The sequence below is a fragment of the Leiobunum rupestre genome, chromosome 11, assembly GCF_980474605.1.
Source record: "Leiobunum rupestre chromosome 11, qqLeiRupe1.1.hap1, whole genome shotgun sequence".
Lineage (NCBI taxonomy): Eukaryota > Metazoa > Arthropoda > Arachnida > Opiliones > Sclerosomatidae > Leiobunum > Leiobunum rupestre.
This window is the reverse complement of record NC_143394.1, coordinates 50,483,182-50,501,105: the sequence shown is the minus strand read 5'-3', so window position 1 is coordinate 50,501,105 and position 17,924 is coordinate 50,483,182. Positions and strand designations below refer to the sequence as shown.

The window sequence follows — 17,924 nt, the reverse complement described above, 5'->3', positions numbered from 1 at the left end:
CGTAATAAAGTTCTACCTTCCTTTTAACATTCTTTATTTATGACAAAAACTTAACAAAACTCTGAAACTTTACTCGATTTTTTCTGTATTTACTTTCTTATTATTCGTTTAAATAACTTGTTTTCTGATAAACAATCTTGGTTATAATGGTTACCATTTTTTTGTAGGTAAAATAAGGTTAAAAACTAATCGTAAAATCGGGTCTTTCCTAAAAGCGATTTAAATTTAGCGGGTTCTTTTCCGTTGGCGGTTTCCGTTGCAGGAAGGCGCTGCTGAGCCCCACGGGATTTTCTCGTGCTTTTGTTTCGGAACTTGTCAACTTTTCATTCAAACGCGATGTGCGACGTTTCTGAGTGCCGAATTAAAGCCAACTACGGTTTAATGAAGATACAAATTATTTAATGGTGGAGTTTTTAACATGACAATCTATTCCCTTATGCGCCTAACTTGGAATGGTATTTTTTTTTTACCAGATTGTTTCAGTGGCAACTTGGGAAGTTCAACTAACCCTATGTTAAAGGCTAGTGTCAAACACGGTCAATGTAACAAGGGATTTCATATCCATCACATCATATAAAATGGCTAAAACAAAATTAGAATTTATCTAATATCTTCATTATTTTAATATTTAACAATTGAAAAAAGAGAAACGCTATGGCATTCACTAGGAAAGAAATTTCTTCAAATATTAATCTAGGCGCAAAAATCTTCCAAACCATTAAGTGTCTCCGTAAGACAAATGACGTAGCCATTGCACTAAGTAACTGAAATGAAAACTCGCATTAATAACTTGATTAAATATTTTTAACGGAATGCCTTACTCTAATTGCTTGCGTAAATATGAAAGAAAGTTGTAAGCACAACAACGAATTCTCATATCGGCTAAGGTGACCAATGTTTAGAGAAGCTTTTAGGTTTGAGCTCGGAAGAAGACCTCTAACAGTCGTGTTGGCTATACTTTCTGGGTCAAGGGATACTCGCTCTTTTTTAATGAATATTTCTCGTAATGGAATGGTGATGAATAGGAAACCAATGATAAATACCTAATTGGAAATGGCTTTGTAAATATTTAACTTCTTCTTAAAATAAATATGATATCTACCTGGCAAAAGAAAGTTTCATATATAACAGCCAAAGCGGGACTAATTTTTGCGTTGTTATTGCCTGAGGAAATAACAAAGGCGGCGTTCCAGTGTATAGCTGAAAAAGCTGCTTGATGACCAGTTGAAAAGAATAAATGAGAACCATAAGCTGACAAAGTGACTGCCATTGCGAACAGACTTCCGTGGTCTTCCTCTGAAATAGAAATTACTTGTTACATTATGTATGATATTTTCTAAAGGTAATTGCATTGAATAGTTACCCGTATTGATTGAAGCGTGTTGGGAATTAATAGCCCATGTAGCGGCCCAAATCAAAATGCAAGTAATACATAGAATTATGGATAAGGCTATTCCATCTCCAGACAGTAAGAATGCAATGAGTGCCAATGAAATTAAAATTGGACTGCTGTTAATTATTATAGTAGAATGAAATTGGAACAGTTTGTGTTTTATGCGAGTAACATCGTAGTTTATGATGATAGGGAATGCAAAAATGGCAGTGGGTATCGCCAGACTGGCAATCAGCGCAGTTTGGGCTGGAAGCTCCTGTTAAATTTAAGTCATACGTTAGAAAAAACGCCAAATTCCTTTCAAAACTATAAAGTCTATAAGAAAAACATACTTGTTTATTTGGCAGAAACTTCTTAACAGTTTCTTTCGAAGCAAAATCTAAAATCCAAGTAGTAATGAGGCAGAGAATAGCAATTAAGAGACTATAATTAACAGATAAAGCTGTTAGATTGTGCTTGTAAAGTTTTTTTCCCCATTTCCAAGTTACAGAGAACACAATTCCTATTGCTGAGAGTAGACTAAATGCTACTAAAAAACGAAATAGACGATAAGTTTGCCAGTTTTCCGGTATAGTTGCTATTGAAAGCAAAAAATTTGAACTTTCGCAAAAAGTTCCATTCTCTTCACGACACTTCCTAAAGAGATCGCCACTTCGCACTAATAAAAGTGACACAACAATGGTCAAGATCCAAATGCCAACTGATTTCAGTTTCAAGTTAAAAAATAGGTTTTTGGGATTGAGTTGTTTCGTTGCAACTGATTGAGCAATTATATTCACTATATTTGTTAAAAGTAGTGATTGCAATAAAAATGAGCTTGCTATGTCTTCATTAATAACGAAGCTATTGGAAAATAGCCCGCAAGCGTGTAGAATTGGGCAAATTAGATTGAATATCACATTTAGTTTTCCCGAACTATCCGTTTCGACGGTATCAACTCGCGTTCTAAAAACTGACCAACATAAATAGATGAATACAAAAGTAAGGCTAAAAATGGAAGCCAAATTAAATCCGCATTTAAATATTTTGTCCGTGTCAGATACATTCCTCATTAGGCAATACACCACTGTTAAAGGCACTGTTGAAATAGTTGAAAGAATCACAATGTTCCCTATTCTCCGTATCTGTAGCTTTCGTTGACTGGCTTCTATAAGAAGCATGGCAACAATAACGGTTGCGGTAATTACTAAGAAAAGCCCTCCAATCATCCCAGTTAGGTCAAATTTGGCCCATTTTTCTGAAAAGGCTTTTAACATTCCGTTGAGGTAGGCTAAATGTAACTTTTTGATTTCATTTATGGCCCGAATATCTCCCGACTGTAGGTCCCTGCCCTTGAAATTTCGAAGGAAAGTGTCTCTCTGTTCGATGGAATTAATCCACAACTTTTCCAATATTTCAAATTTGTGAGAATTTAAAGTTGGTGATACTTGGTTGTAAGTTTGAAGATAGCTTCTGATTTGATTAGCATTTTGCCCCAAAGCTTGTAAATTAAAAAGGTAGTTCAGTATTTCGAGATTTGATGTGTTTCCAGCATCGCTGGTGGTGCTCTGGGGGTGTATGTTAAACAATTCTGGGACCACTGATCCTAAATTTGAAAAGGGGATTGGAAGACCCAAATGAAGAGAAATTGTAGGCACGATATTCACTTGGGGAACTCCATGGAAATTCTGATAAGGAAAAATCTGTTAGTTTATAATAAAAATTATTGTATTACAGTGATAATAAAAAAAAAATTACAATATTAATTTTTTGTTTATGAAGAATTCTCTTGCTATAGACGAATAGGGTTGAATTTACTTCCATTTGGCTATCGCCTCCGTGATCTCCTGTTTGAGTCATTCCATGATCACCAATAATGTACAAAATTGTGTCCTCTGGTAAATTTTCAATTACTTTCCTTACAACTTCATCCATTTCTAGAAGCTTTTTAGTCATTTCCGGGTGAGAGGGCCCATATCGATGACCGCAATGGTCAACTCCTAAAAAATGAGCTATTAGAATGTCCCATTCATTTTCCTTTTTAATTTGTGGGAGTAAATGAGTTTGAATTCCATCATCAACGGTGTATAAATCCTATTAATATAGGAGACTGGGAATTATTTATGTCCTAATGGTTAGATATAAAAATATCAGGGAATTTACCTTTACATTGAAAGAGGGATAGAAATGGGCTTTATCAAAATGATTTGGAAATAAATTTTTCCATGTGTCATCCCCCATAAAAATGGTTTTCTTTTTATGGAGCATCATTTGTTTGATGATATTGTCTTCGATAATAGCTTCCCCTCCAAAGTTGGAACTAATGTCTATGAAGGTTGGAAGGGTTCCTGTTGTCAAACCTTGTAGTCTTTGTAAAGTAGTTGTGGGTGGATCTGCTATGAAAGGAGCCAGAAATGAGTTCTGCTTGCGCTTTAGCAACGTATTTTCAAAAATGGGCATTTTGTCTAAGTAGGGGCTATTCGTAGATTTGTTTTGAGATGTATAAGCGAAATCGAATCTTAGCCCGTCAATAAGAAGAATTATTGCTTTAGAAAATGAAGGTGGAATCCAACATTCTTTTGAATTATTGTAGTCTTTCAATGAGACAAATTCTAATGGTTTCAACTGCTTATTTTGGTCATTAAGGCATTGGCTGATATTTTCAACGGTTAGTTTTGACAGAAGAAAACTATTACTGAAGTTAAAAATGCCATTTGCGTAAATTAGGAATATCCAAAGTAGTAATATCAAATGCCAATACCGGCCTTTAATTTTAATTAGTAACATTTTATACACTTCTAATAATAAATGAAATAAAAATGCATGTTGAATTAGCAGACAAGAATGTTTAACGATTGCTATCAAGGTTCAAGGTTCAAGGTTTTATTTTTGACTTGTACACGGGAGCGGCATCACCAAAATGGGAGCACAGTCGAAGAAAAAAAAAACAAAAAAAAACACACAAAACAATTCTTAACTTGACAGAGTTAAAAACACTTATATAATAAAATAATAATAAAAATAATAAGTATAAAACACTTATATAATAAAATAATAATAAAAATAATAAGTATAAAACACTTATATAATAAAATAATAATAAAAATAAAAAGTATCATCATAAACATGGAACATTTTTATATATACAGTTTTCTTTGGTGAAAGGTGATCCAAAACTAACGCAGGCAAATAACATCCGATTTCTATGGGCAAATCAGCAACACCCTGAATATTAAGTGGCACGAGCTTGTCGACGACACTTGTCAGTATTAATTTTCCAGAGAGCTAGGATGTGTTTAACAATGTAGAGGTCATCATAGTTTCCAGAGAACCCCAGGATGTCACATAAATCTGTTTTCGGGATGCTTACTCTCCACATAAACACTTCCTCATCAGCCTCAAGAGCTGGACAGTATAGCAAAACATGTTCAAGGTTTTCCATTGGTGATCCACAAAGCTTACACATGGGGGAAGTTAAAAAAAGCCACTGCTGGCGCTCACCCGTTAGCAGAGCCCCTGACCTTGCACCAAAAAGCGAGCCGCTGGGCCAGGAACCATCGTAGAAGTTTTCAGCTTGAGGTTTAGGTTTGACTTTGTATAGTGTCAAGCTTTCCTTAGAATTGACAGAATTACGCCAAAGATTTTGAGCTGCATCAGTAACCTCGGTTGCCACAATGGCAGCCCACCGGGTCTCATTTCATGCAATGTTGCGCTTAGATGCCTTACCATATATATGATCCAGTTGATCTATTCTTTTAAAAAGACGGGTTTGAAGACCTTCGTGTCTCAGATACCTGAAGACAACGTTTGGTAGCATAGAGTGTGGCATCAGCAGGAGGCGACCAAGGTACTTGATTTTGCTAGCCGCCTCTCGGTCTTCCATACTGCTCCAAACCATCTCTCCCTTGATAGCTGCATTGGCGGAAAAAGGCCCAGATGAGAGCGCAGGGCGTACAACTTTTCTTTGGGCTGAATCCAAAGCTGTAATCAGTCCCTTAGGCATAGGTTATGGCAGGCACCGGTACAGATTTCCACAATGTTCTTGCAACTGTGTATTTATTATAGGAGTTCCTAGCCATATTCCTCACAGCCCACTTTAAGCTCCTCATCTTGTTCATTAGCTTTTTCACATGGACCTCCAAGTTATTTTCCCTATTGCAGAAGGTGACTCCCAGGTATGAATATTCATCCACAATTTCAATATCAGCCCCCGGCAGTACAGACTGGTAATCGATACAGGACGGTTCATCTTGTAAACCAAAGAGGAGTACTTTTGATTTCTCAGCACTAAACCGGAGGCCTCTGTCTGTGAAGAACTTGGAACACTGGCCAAGCAGACTTTGTAAGTCAGAAGGTGATTTAACAAGTAGCAGAATGTCATCCGCAAAGAATAAACATGGGATATATATAATTTCTTCAACTCTGTGACTAGTCTCATGTAGATCAGCTCCCTTCCCAGAGGCGAACAACTCATTAGCTAAGCTGTTAATATATGCTATGAAGAAAACTGGCGACAACGGGCATCCCTGGTGTAGGCCAATACGGCTGAATATAGGGTAAGTTTTAATCCCTTGGGCTCTATACACATACGAACTGTCAGTATATAGCTTCTTGAACTGGCAAACAGTGTCAGCACTAAATCCAAAGCCCAGAAGAGTTTGCTAAATTGCTATCACTCGACACGGCCAACTTCCATCAGACAAATCGTGGTAGACCGTATTAGTTTGATGCAAGGTCAGGGGCTCTGCTAACGGGTGAGCACCAGCAGCGGCTTTGTGGTACTTCCCCCATATGCAAGCTTTGTGGCTCACCAATGGAAAACCTTGAACATGTTTTGCTACTCTATAAGAGTAGTTTCAGTTCGTAGCTTTGGCTATGGCCGCCATTTTGTGCGGGATTTTTTCTCTGTGGGAAAAAGCATAGGTGACGTCGTGCCACGTGATACTGAAATCACTGTATACTGTCCAGCTCTTGAGGCTGACGAGGAAGTGTTTATTTGGAGAGTAAGCACCCCGAAAACAGATTTATGTGACATCCTAGCTCTCTGGAAAATTAATACTGACAAGTGTCGTCGACAAGCTCGTGCCACTTAATATTCAGGATATTGCTGATTTCCCTGCGTTAGTTTTGGATCACCTTTCACCAAAGTTACTATATATAAAAATGTTCCATGTTTATGATGATACTTATTATTTTTATTATTATTTTATTATATAAGTGTTTTTAACTCTGTAAAGTTAAGAATTGTTCTGTGTGTGTTTTTTTCGTTTTTTTTTCTTCGACTGTGCTCCAATTTTGGTGATGCCGCCCTGTTTTAAAGGGGTTACTCCATAGGAAACGTATATAAAGGTCCATTTCTTATATCTATGGGTTACTCTAACTTGTACAAGTCAAAACCTTGAACCTTGAGCCGGGAGTAGTGGCTCAATCCTGTAATCCCAGGCGTCCGGGAGGCAGAGTTTGTGGAAGGCCGTGTGAGGACGACTACCAATCCCCCAACGGGTAGTTGGGATACTTCCCCCACGGGTGTCCCCACCTCTGTCCCCACGTATCCCCCCGTTGGCGTGGCCGTTACACATATCTCACCCTGATTAATCAGTTATTGTGTGTGTGCTGGTGTCTAAGGCCTCGGGTCGACACCGATGTTTGTGTACAAATACGATTTAAATGACATCTGTGAGATAATTCTGTAAATTACATTTTAAATTTAATAATTTAGTTGAAAAAAAAAAACGTATTTGAGAAACATACGAAGCTATGATTTATTTTTATTTTTGTAAATGCTAAACTCTGAAATTACGTAGCCAATAAATGCTGCGCACAGTGCTGTTACTAATATGTAAATTTTTGTCCTTAAGCAAAAAAGAGTTCCAAATGTGAATCCCAACAGTCCCCCTAAGCAATCGGCACAGCCTACAGCTGCAAAAACCTCAGCTTTCTTGTCACGAAATGTCAAACTATACAGAGCTTATAAAAAACAGTTAAAAAATTAGCAAAAGTAAAACTTGGGGTTAAATGTATTAGAATATATTACCCATGATTTGTGGTTGCATACCACAGTCAGCCAAACCAAATACAGCAGACATGAAAAAGAGCATAATTGGTGGCTCTTCAACTTCTGGCACCCATAAGAGAAGCAATATAGCATTGAAAAGTATCAATGCAAAAGATGAAAACAAAACCAGTCCTCTACCAGTCCATTTTATCAAGCAAGACCAGGCTAAAGATCCCATAATATATGTTACACTGTAGCATATTAAAATGTAATTGATGCAATCCACACCACAAATGCACGAGACGAATGCCTAAACAAAAATGGCCTTAGCTTGATAGTCTCTCTTGAATTTGTAAAAATTTGGTTGTACTTTTGTAAATTCTCCTGATACAAATGCGTTTTCTAATCCTTGATATAGGGTGATAATGGCTAAAGGCATTAACTTAGCATTTCCCATGAAACTACATGTAGCTTTTAAACTTAATGCTATTTCTTTGCTTGTGTATCTCAATATCTCCTGGAATTTCTTTCGTTTGCTTTTATCTTTACTAAATGCTAAAAAACAAGAGTCAATAGTTACGTACATTCTTATTTTCTTTCTTCTCTTTTCTTATATTACTTAAGTCATTTTCGGTGTAATATAAAGGCTCCATGGCAATTGCTATTGCAAAAAATGCCCCTATAAAACAGCATACGTAGACTGTGCAGAGTGAAAGTAATCTCCATTCTTCGGGTTTTGATATAAGACCACCGTCAGACTCACAAAAATTTGCTCCACAATATAAACTCACTGATATATTGTTACTTATTATAGTTTCATTCATTGCTTCCCGATCTGTAATCCGTGGATTTAGAATCATATAAGCCAAAATATTTCCTAACAGCATTGAGCATTGGAAACTGAAATAAAAGAAACCAAAAACTCTAGATGTTACGCATTCTTCCCGTTCTTTCACCCTTTTCTTAATTGATAGATCATTCGAATCGCTGTACCGAATTTTTAAATTCTTAAAATCACTTATACGGCAGTATAATAAAGCTGCTCGTGTTAGATAAGCTGGAATACTCGTCCACAAAGTAGACATTGCTACTCCCGATATAGCACATGATATTAAAACAGTGGTCCACGTAGGGTAAAAATTAGACACGACAAATAATGAACCAAACGCAACACACATGGCCATAGTTTTCTTTAATCCCAGTGTACGAATGGTTAAAGATGGTAGCCATGGGTAGCTAAGTAGAGAAATTGCATATAAAACACTCAGGGAAATAGTTCCCAGTCCTCCTTGGATGTGCAAACTACTTTGAAGAGCAAATGTTGAAGAGTACGCTCCAAAAAACAAAAATACAGCTAGACAACATCCTAATATACTGTAAATTAAACTTCTTCGACTGATAAGGTGTATCATAGGGTCATTTTCATAGCTCAAACTATTCGACCCAAAATCATATTCCATAACTTCAATTAAATCCATGTCACTAGGAAAAATTATTGATGATTAAGTTTTATAGTAGTATTTCAATATAAGTAAATAGACAATAGACATATGTCTATTAACTATTGGTAGAATTTAGCAACCTTTGTGAATTATGAGGTTTTATTTGGTTCGTTCCATTTTCCAATTTCTCTGCCATTTTGATTTTATTAAGCAGATTGGCATGGAAATAACTAAAACATCAGTTCAAACAAGTACCATTTTCTGCCCCTTTTGATGAGGTACACACATGTACTGTATAGGTTTCAAAGCCTCATGGAGTGTGTTATATAAAATAACACCTGCTACAGTTTCATGAATTAGTGTCATGCTGTCAGCAGACTTTATAAATAGTGGCTAAGAATTTATTTGGGATGGTAAAATAGTAACAGAACTCTACAAAGTAATCTATAAAATTTTTAACTTTATTCATTAAAGGCAACATTTCTAATTTTCATCTATTTTCTTGCTCATCTTCATCTTCAAAATTATCCTCAGCAGCTACGTAACTGACCTAAATTGGAAAAATATTTTAAACTCAGTCTGAAATATGACTTTCTGAACCCGTACCTGTATTATGCCTGTGGTTAAAGCATATACTGCCATAGCTGACAGAGAAAACATTCCTGATAAAAAAATATTTCTCCATTTATGAGGAAATTCGTCTTTTGTAGAATTTTCCCAGGGTTTTTCATTCTCGAAGGTTGCATTTTGATTTTCATTAAAAGCATTTCGTGTGGAAGAATCTGGAAAGATTTTACTCTTAATTGAGAGAGCTCGGTTTTTGATTGAATTTTAAAAATCTTACTGTGTTGGGAAAAATAACGTTGTAAAATTCTAGCAATAAACTGAACCAAATTTGGGTACAATTTCAAGTGGTTGCAGAGGGCGGCATTTGGCAGTTCATCGAGTTTAAATATCGGTGCTAAATAGCCAAAAACAGTAGCGTCCAAGGAGCATGGGCTGCAATTTCAAAGTTTTTCTTATATTGCCCAAAAGGTGTTTTAAAATCTTTCTACCTTTTGCCAAAAAAGAAATCTTTGTCTCCTAATCTTTCTGACAAAAGTGAGAGGCATTCTTGGGCATTTTTATAAACCTTAAAAAAAAAGTTTTCAATATTATAAAAATTATGGGAGAAGTAAACTACAGCGGCATGGTTGTTTTTATTTTTGGCTTGTTTACTTCACCCATAATGGCAAAATGTTTTTAAAGGGGTTTTTTTTACATAATTTTCAATTTGTTGCTCTTCTAGGTCTTTGTAATCATGGAGAGAGCCTATTACTTCTTGAGCCAGTCTTTGCATTTGGCCAGGAATAAAGTAATTTAAAGGAAAGGATAAATGTTTCGCATACCAGGGTCTAATAAATTCAACATAGTTCCTAGGATCACACCACAAAATGTACATCTTCAAGAAAAGTTTTGGTGTTATTATATTCCAGTTTTTAACAAACATAATACAAAATTACCAAAGCTGGCTTTAGCTTATTCTTTAGTAAAGCTTCATAAGCAACAATATCTGCTATTTGATTATTTGTAAGGGAAACATCAGCGCTAAAATTCTGTTATGTGAAAACCAAAGAGTTAGCTGAAATATGATATTTTTCAATTTTGAAATTATACCTGCTTTCTAAGGTGTGACTTAAAATCGGAGAATGAAGTTATCTTAACTTTAGGACCGTGTGTAAAAACTGGTAATTGACCATTTGGTGAAATCCATGGATTGTTACATTCAGTGTTATTGACTGGTGCTCCACAAAATTTGGCATAAGACTGTGGGTAGGTTGTAAATTAAATATTTAGATCTACCTATTATAGAAATAAATAACGTTACCATTGCTCGTAAACAATCGCAATCTATGCTAGGCAAACTTCTGTGGGGTCCCCATAATTTAAGTTCCATGTTTGTTAATTTAATTTTGGTGCTTGCATCATTTCATGGGTACAATGAGATCGGTAATTCGGTGTGAATTTTTCAATTGCTTTGTAAAGATGGCACTGTCGGCGGGGCTGAAAGTTTTCGATCATCCGCGATATAGATGGCGATAGTGGGTAGCTTGGGTTTTGACCAAACCACGGACTGGCCTACCGGGCTTCTTTTTCCGCCCCTCCCCAAGTGGTACACCCGCCCTTTTTGATTTAAATGCTCAAGGCCGTTAGAGAAGTGGTCTATTTCGCGCACGTTTATCGCGAAGGGAGATGCTCACCATCTACTGTCCCTACGGAACATGCTGCCGCTTCATTTAAATCACTCCTCGCAGCGACTCGCTATCGTACAGTTACTCGTTTCGGCCGCGCGGGTTATGCCTAGGCCATGTTTGTCATTTAGTCTTTGTCAATACACGGATTAAGTTACTGGACGTAATTTATTCCATGCACGACAGTTAATTAATTAGACGTCAAGACAGATTTAATGTTTTATATATAGCTATATTTTCAACTTTTCATCGAAAGAATGTGTAAGTATAAATAGACTGAATTGTTGACATTTATCGTAGCTCTTCTACAAGTCGTTGCAATATTTGCATGTTTCGTTAAAATTAAACGCTGGAATTTTTAGTTGGGAGAATCCCCCGTAGCGGCTCGCACGCTTGATAATATTTGCTACGAGGGTGGCCTAGTGTTAAGAAATTAAGTAATCTTGTGAAAATCCGGATTTTGAAGTTAGGAGAGAGAGAGACAGGATATAGGCAGTAATGGGAAACTGAAGAAAGCGCGTATGACCTAGATACATGAGCGCCAAACTTTCGCAAGCTTTTTATACGTATATACAACTTGTTGAACTGCTTCAGTCTCGGTCTAATAGTCTTCATATTTGAATTTCAGCTAGGGGTAGTTTTTTTAACTTCACTTTCGCGGCTAGTTAGTCACGAAGGTAGGGGGAAATCGCGTTACTCGAAACCTTTCAATTCTAAACATTTTTCGAAATTGCCGTTCAGTATCAAAGCTCAATTGAGTAATTTTTGTAAGTAAAACAACCGCTAGAGTAGCTGTATGATTAACATCGGTTCTATGACCTCTCTCTTTTAGGATGAATAAATGTTTAAAACTTTTTATGACGTCAAAGGTATTTTTATGGATGGCTCTTTAGGGCGGATTCAAACTTCCGCCTTTTTTTGAGGGTATCTCTCCCTAGTTTGAAAAGGCGAAGAAAAAAAAATTCCCCTCTACCTTTGGTACACTATAATATATAGCTAATATTAAGGGCAGGTGGGCAGCTGAAACGCGCATGCTCGGGTTCTTGTTTCCGTTGATTATCTCTTCATCCATGCAACAATTATTCTGCTTTTTTTCTGACTTTACATCCTCCGGGACCGTAGCTTGAATATGATAATAAATTTTTTTTTTTTAATAGTTTGGCTAGCTTAACACTCCCAAAATACTGCCCAATAACCGCATTTCCTGTTTTTTTCTGGGTATATTTTCATTATTAGTGGGAATGGGAGATAAATTAGCCGGGCGAGCGAGTAGATGTAAGTTGGTTCCGCGGTGGACACACCATATGTTTTTCAACTTTTCTCCTAATCGGTATCTTCCGGTTGGTACATTTTTATTTTTCAACTTTCGGCGTTCAATGAAATATCGGTTTTCGTACCACAGTACCGTTTTATATCGAAAAAATTAGCTTCAGTTATTCGCTCTTTAGGTAAAAATAGAAAGAAAAAAATTATCGTAAATTTTATAGGTAAAAGTTCTTCCTTCTAAAAAAGCCGGTTTGTGCCCCGGTGTTGGAATCAGAGTGACGGGAGGGAGGGGAGGAGAATAGGGCTTTCCTTTTGTCCGTTTTTTGGGGGGGGGGAGTATATAGGATAGGTCTACCTTTTATAAATGAGGGTTTGTAAAAAGGGGGTCGCGCGATGAAGAAAGATAGAGCCGAAAAGGGGGTTTTTCGAAGGGGCGACTAAAGAAAAAATTGAGAAGAAAATGAAAAAAATAAGCCCGCGAAATCGGAGCAGATGGTCTGTAGCTCGTGTTTCCGTTCAGTCAACCTTTCTCCTCCCGCCGGCAAAAATCACGAGGCACTGAAGGATAAAAGAGCACGAGTTCAAAGGTGGCAGGGAGCGCGCAAATTTGGTGAGCAAACTTTTCCGAAACGGGGGCCTCTCCTTTCCGTAGCATTTGGGCTCTCGTTTTGAATTCTGATCCCACCGCAGTTAGCTAAGCCTTGTCCTTTCTTCAGCCGTCCTTTGCCCCTTTCGCTATAGAAATATTTCCCAACGGTTGTTTTGACCGGTTATTGCGAAACCAACCGCCGGATAATTCTGGTACGCTTTCGTAATTTAGTAGTTTCCCTTTAAATATTAATAACTGTTAGTATTATTTTGGTACATTTTATTTTTTCCCGAATTTCTGTACGACGACGCTACGTTTTAAGGGGAAGTGTAAGCGGTTTTTAAAGCGGAACAGGAAGTGTGGGCTGAATATACGCGTGGAAATTCCTCCACTAATTTTTTCGTCGTAAAAGAGGAAATAAGCGTTTTCGAATAGCGATTATAACGAAAGTAGTCCAAATTTTTGTCAATTTTATTTTAGCGTAGTCAGTTCACACGTAGCGGTAAATGACGAGCCCGAACCGGGTTAGATAAGAGTGGCTGTAGTTTTATATGCCGTTATCTGCGGAGGCGGATTGGCTTATCTCAGACTTGAAACTTCGCCATTCCCGGTGTTTACAGGTATCAAAATAATTTAAAACTTTCAGTTTCGCCCTTTAAAATGTAAAGCTTTTAATAATTGGATTACATTTTCTATTATAGGTATATAGTGTATAGTTTTTTAGGGGGGATAATCATCGGAAAACTTCGTAACGAACTACTGTGTGTACGAGTGTAATTTTATAGAATAGATAAGAAAGAAAAGCCCACGTTTGACGGCGTGTCTTTAGAAAGCTAATGGAACTTCTTTTATTATTTTCGGTATTTCGTAACTGAATGAAATACGCGTATGTTATGCTCCTAAAAAAGGTGTTTTTTCTCGTGCTCATTTCGTTTGCAGTGGCCTGGAAAGGTAAATCGGATTAGGCCTATTTTTCGGTACCCATTCAATAAATTTTCTCCGTGACCTTACGAACTTTTTTCTTTCCTCCGTTTACCTGGTTTCGAAATTCAAGCCCTCCTCCCCTCTTTGTTCGCTTTCAAAGGTGGTATAGGGAATGGTCCCTCCTTTGTAAATTGCAAAGGTCCCCAAAAATCTCGGGGCTATTTTCATTTTCTAACTCCGCACCGTGATCCTTTCGTGTTCCCGCGAAACCCTTCCCCCCCCCCTTCATTCCCCCTCCCCGCTCCATTTTTCCCTTCCCCGGGATTTGACCGTGAAATGCGAAATATTCCCTCTGAACCCTTTTTTCAGCGGAATTCTATGGTTAACTACCCCTATTTCAAATATATCGCGGCAGGGGTGTCAAAAGGGGGATCCTCGCCACTTCTTCCGAGCGAGTGGGGGACGATGCCTTTGAAAGTTTAGAGGCCGGAAAGTCGACCACGGAAATGGATGGAGCATTCTCGTTTCTCTGGTATGTTCTATCTATCGGATTTTCAATATTTTTCCCGCGGTAATATTGTTCGTCGTTACGATATTTAGAAAGGTACTTTCTTAGCTATGGTTAGGAGTGGTTTTTTCTTGGGAAAAGGACCTCCCGTATTTCGCGTCTTTTGTAATTAGGCTATGATCGCGGGGAAAAGTCTTCTACAGGTGCGAAGATTTTACAGCTTTTAGGGTAAAACCGGGGATTGCTTTTGTTAATAGCTACTTACGGACCAACCCCACTTTTACGGGGTAAGGGGTCAACGTGGCGAAGATACTTTCGCGGAGCTGTCGATATCGGTCAACCCCCTCCCATTTTTAGGGAAGAGCAATTTACGACTAAAGCTCGGAGGACGGTGGCACAATGGTCCTGGCCCTATTGTGACATCTCCTCACTCTTTGACCCCCTAAAGGTATTACCCCCCCTTCGTATTTTTCAAGTTCTCGACAAAGAATCATTTTCAATCTCGAACTTGGAAGAGATGTGAAAAGCTCGCGGATGACCAAGATGAACACGTTCCCCCGCGAAAAAGGACTATGGACGTTTTCTCTTTTGTGAACAGTTTTTTATTTGGAGAATGGCGTTTTTGCAGGTACGAAAGAACCCTCGTTATTTTCGTTTTTTGGGAGACGCTCGAATTCGCGAGAGTTATTTCGTTAGTTTTACAGATTCTGTTTTCGTCGAAGCGAAGACGATGTCTCGGAGAAACTTGGTTTGCCTAGGATCGGTCTGGATGGGTGTCAGTATTGCTGATATTTGCTAAATATTGCACTCGTCCCGGCCTCTCTTGAGCCGAACGATCATCATCAACTTTTCGGGATAATTCGCTTTTGGAAATCGGCGCCAGCTGAACCCGCGGGCGCTTTATTAACTCGTTGCTAAAGTTAAGGGGCGGTCTTCCCATTAATTTTTACCCGATTTTTGATTAATGTACTCGAGAATATTACATCAAATAGGTTTTCGATAAGTCGGCTCAGCTGGGGTCTCGGAAGGCAGATGACTTTTATGAAAGGCTACATTATTATAATAATAAATCCAACCGTCTTAGCGAATCCTCCCAAACCGTTCCGATTGTAGGTAAGCCGGCCCTATAGATAGCCGTTGGAATAGTAGTTTGTAAGAGAGGGGGGGGGGGGGGTTCAAATTGTCTACTTTCGCGGAAGGCAGCTGGCGTCACTGTGCCGCGATGGAGCGTGGACACGCGTAATAACTTTGAACCGAGCAAGGCGGCCATTTCGAAATGGGGGGATTTTTTCGCGATCTTTGAAATGGGAGGGGGGAATACCGCTCCCTTATATTATACCTACGTGAAAAGGGACCAAAGATTTTATAGCGAGGAAGCCCTATTTAGTTTCGAACCCCCCCCCCCCTTCCTTGATCATGCTGAAAAACTTCCCGAAGATCTCTTCAGGACCAGGTGTTCCTATGGTCTCTGGTGATGGAACCACCGGTTTTTCCAGCCCTCCACCCCTCTTCTTCTCGTCTAATGTATTTTTCTCGCGGAGTGATGTTTTTGACAGATTTTTTTGTATGAAAATTTAAATATTTAAATAAAGATATTACCATTTTTCACAATTGAGAAATGTTATTTTATTTTATTGTAAGACCGTACAAAAATACTTTTATGAAATCCTACATATTTTATATCATTTTTACCGTTTTAACCATCAATGTGTTTATTGTGATGTTTAATGAGATATTGGACAATGTTATCTTCAATTTCAACGCCCTTCTCTATTTCGTCTTTTGTTAATTTGAGCTCGTATTCCGATTCTTTTTCGACAATGATCACTTTATATTTGCGAGTGTGAAGTTCGTTAGCGACCACAACCTATAGTTAAATAAAATAATTTAGTCCCTTTCCGACTTCTATAAAAATTTCGAAAATGTTTTACACTATGGCCGTAATTTTCTAAAGCCGCTTTGGACTTTGGTATTAAGAGACTTTCTTCCGTTTCAAGCTGAAAAGAAAATCGGTTATTGTCCCGACATCGGCTATTTGGAATTCCTACCTTAAACGAAACGACAAAAGCGTTAGGAACCCAATGACAAACTAAAGGTTGTAACATCTTCGGAACCAGCTGTAATTGCAAATTCAAAGGGCCATTCATCGATTGGATCTTGTGGGTCACCTTTAGAGGTAATAAAAGTAAGTGGTTTTATAGTGTTTTCAGGGTGGGGGACGTCATACCATTTGAGAAGATGGTACGTAGAAATCCGAAACAGCCGCCGCCAAGTAAAGCAACGCTTGTTTGTCCAAAATTGACAGTATTTGGGAACTGGTTCTTAGAAGGTGCATGTATTCTGGCAGCGTTGTAAACGGTACCATTAGTAACTTACCATGTTTCGTTGCGTCATTGCGGGCGTTTAATATTGGTAAAATATCTCCAACTTTATTTTGAGCAACTGGAAATTTGTGCCCATTTTAGGAATTTACTGACGTGGATATTACGCGGGAGGATTATGGAAATCGCGTAAGCCTACTTTCTACGCTTGTTTTTCCTTCTTCTTGGGTAATTTTCAAACTATCCAAGAGGCTGGATGACGGAAAATGTCTGCTAAACGGTTCCAAAGATTTATTTCGGTGTAAAAATATCACCGCATATCCGTGCTTTAGGAAATACCTGTAAGAATTATGTGCTTTAGAGATTTTTAATTCGAATTATAATAGTTGAAATGTAAATACTCGGCTGATGCTGAACCCCTAGTCCCTGCGCTAAAATTATCCACAAAACGAACTGTATTGTGTTCTAAAGGAACGGTAGTACCTCCTGACTATAAATGTTTATTTTAGATTCTGCTATTTAATTAACTCGTTAAATAAGTACTTACTGTAACTAGCGCGACTCTTGTATCGTTTGATTTGTGCTTTTTAACAAAATCTTCGATTTTCTTCGAAATTTCGTCGTGGTTTTTGGGGGGAGGATTTTCGATGTAAAATTGTTCCCAATTTTTAACCGACATTCTATTACGCTAGGTTTAATTAATATAAAAAGACTGATATTTACGCTTGTAAATGCTAAATTTTAATTCGGTCCGTTAGTTGAGTAAAACGTAAATTTTCGAAACGAAATACATGTAACCACTTTTGATGTAACGCAATCGTGAACGAGATCGACACATTTAGCGTGAAATCCTCGCTTTCTCAATGCGAATTTTTTTGGGCTACTTTAAACAATCAAACAGGTTTGGAAGCTTTACAGCGTGCGTTTCTCAATTACATGTTACTAAGAAACCCCTAAAATCTTTGGGGGAAAAAGATCTCGTCCAGGGATGCGCTGAAGATGAAGCTCAGACCTCGTATCAGACGCCGTTATCCAATCGGAAACGGAAATAATAATCAAGTCTCTCATTTTGGCGCGATATTTTAGTGCATTTTGACATTTTAGTACTTTGCAAAATGCCGCAAGAGTTTGAGGTTTTGCGTTGCTATAAATGCGAAATGTATCAAGTGCAAATAGTAAAGAAAATAAATAAATGGAGCTGCAAAATGTGTGGGGAAAAGCAATCAAGGAGTCTAGTTTACTTGAAAAGTCCATCTGCCGCTGATTGCCGTTCGCG

At 37.9% G+C, this 17,924-nt stretch overlaps 4 protein-coding genes across 7 annotated transcripts; all 4 read right to left on the bottom strand.

The window, feature by feature from the left end:
* Nucleotides 1–24: 24 nt before the first annotated feature.
* Nucleotides 25–4,197, bottom strand: PIG-O (phosphatidylinositol glycan anchor biosynthesis class O). Of its 2 annotated transcripts, none has more exons than XM_090163401.1 (7): nt 3,536–4,197; nt 3,131–3,466; nt 1,726–3,060; nt 1,364–1,649; nt 1,103–1,296; nt 822–1,043; nt 25–764 (listed from the first exon to the last, which is right to left on the bottom strand). In XM_090163401.1, exons 1-7 carry the CDS (start codon nt 4,157–4,159, stop codon nt 594–596), a joined length of 3,168 nt encoding a protein of 1,055 aa, XP_090019527.1. In that variant the 5' UTR covers nt 4,160–4,197; the 3' UTR covers nt 25–593. The 2 variants fall into 2 exon arrangements, with proteins under 2 accessions (XP_090019527.1, XP_090019528.1); XM_090163402.1 differs by having other exon boundaries at nt 3,542–4,197.
* Nucleotides 4,198–7,677: 3,480 nt separating this feature from the next.
* On the bottom strand, nt 7,678–8,845 carry LOC149923209 (UNC93-like protein). Its single transcript, XM_090162368.1, has 2 exons — nt 7,987–8,845; nt 7,678–7,922 (listed from the first exon to the last, which is right to left on the bottom strand). Exons 1-2 carry the CDS (start codon nt 8,843–8,845, stop codon nt 7,678–7,680), a joined length of 1,104 nt encoding a protein of 367 aa, XP_090018494.1.
* Nucleotides 8,846–9,249: 404 nt separating this feature from the next.
* LOC149923208 (metaxin-1) lies at nt 9,250–10,909 on the bottom strand. 2 transcript variants are annotated; one of them, XM_090163050.1, is made up of 8 exons: nt 10,677–10,908; nt 10,466–10,615; nt 10,312–10,404; nt 10,071–10,250; nt 9,865–9,941; nt 9,654–9,808; nt 9,416–9,591; nt 9,250–9,359 (listed from the first exon to the last, which is right to left on the bottom strand). In XM_090163050.1, exons 1-8 carry the CDS (start codon nt 10,743–10,745, stop codon nt 9,300–9,302), a joined length of 960 nt encoding a protein of 319 aa, XP_090019176.1. In that variant the 5' UTR covers nt 10,746–10,908; the 3' UTR covers nt 9,250–9,299. The 2 variants fall into 2 exon arrangements, with proteins under 2 accessions (XP_090019176.1, XP_090019177.1); XM_090163051.1 differs by lacking the exon at nt 10,071–10,250 and having other exon boundaries at nt 10,677–10,909.
* A 5,045-nt stretch (nt 10,910–15,954) lies between these two features.
* Nucleotides 15,955–17,675, bottom strand: Ppcs (phosphopantothenoylcysteine synthetase). Of its 2 annotated transcripts, XM_090162671.1 has the most exons (7): nt 17,196–17,671; nt 17,050–17,138; nt 16,848–16,987; nt 16,555–16,769; nt 16,376–16,495; nt 16,259–16,324; nt 15,957–16,194 (listed from the first exon to the last, which is right to left on the bottom strand). In XM_090162671.1, exons 1-7 carry the CDS (start codon nt 17,325–17,327, stop codon nt 16,024–16,026), a joined length of 933 nt encoding a protein of 310 aa, XP_090018797.1. In that variant the 5' UTR covers nt 17,328–17,671; the 3' UTR covers nt 15,957–16,023. The 2 variants fall into 2 exon arrangements, with proteins under 2 accessions (XP_090018798.1, XP_090018797.1); XM_090162672.1 differs by lacking the exon at nt 16,376–16,495 and having other exon boundaries at nt 15,955–16,194; nt 16,259–16,371; nt 16,704–16,769; nt 17,196–17,675.
* Nucleotides 17,676–17,924: the final 249 nt, after the last annotated feature.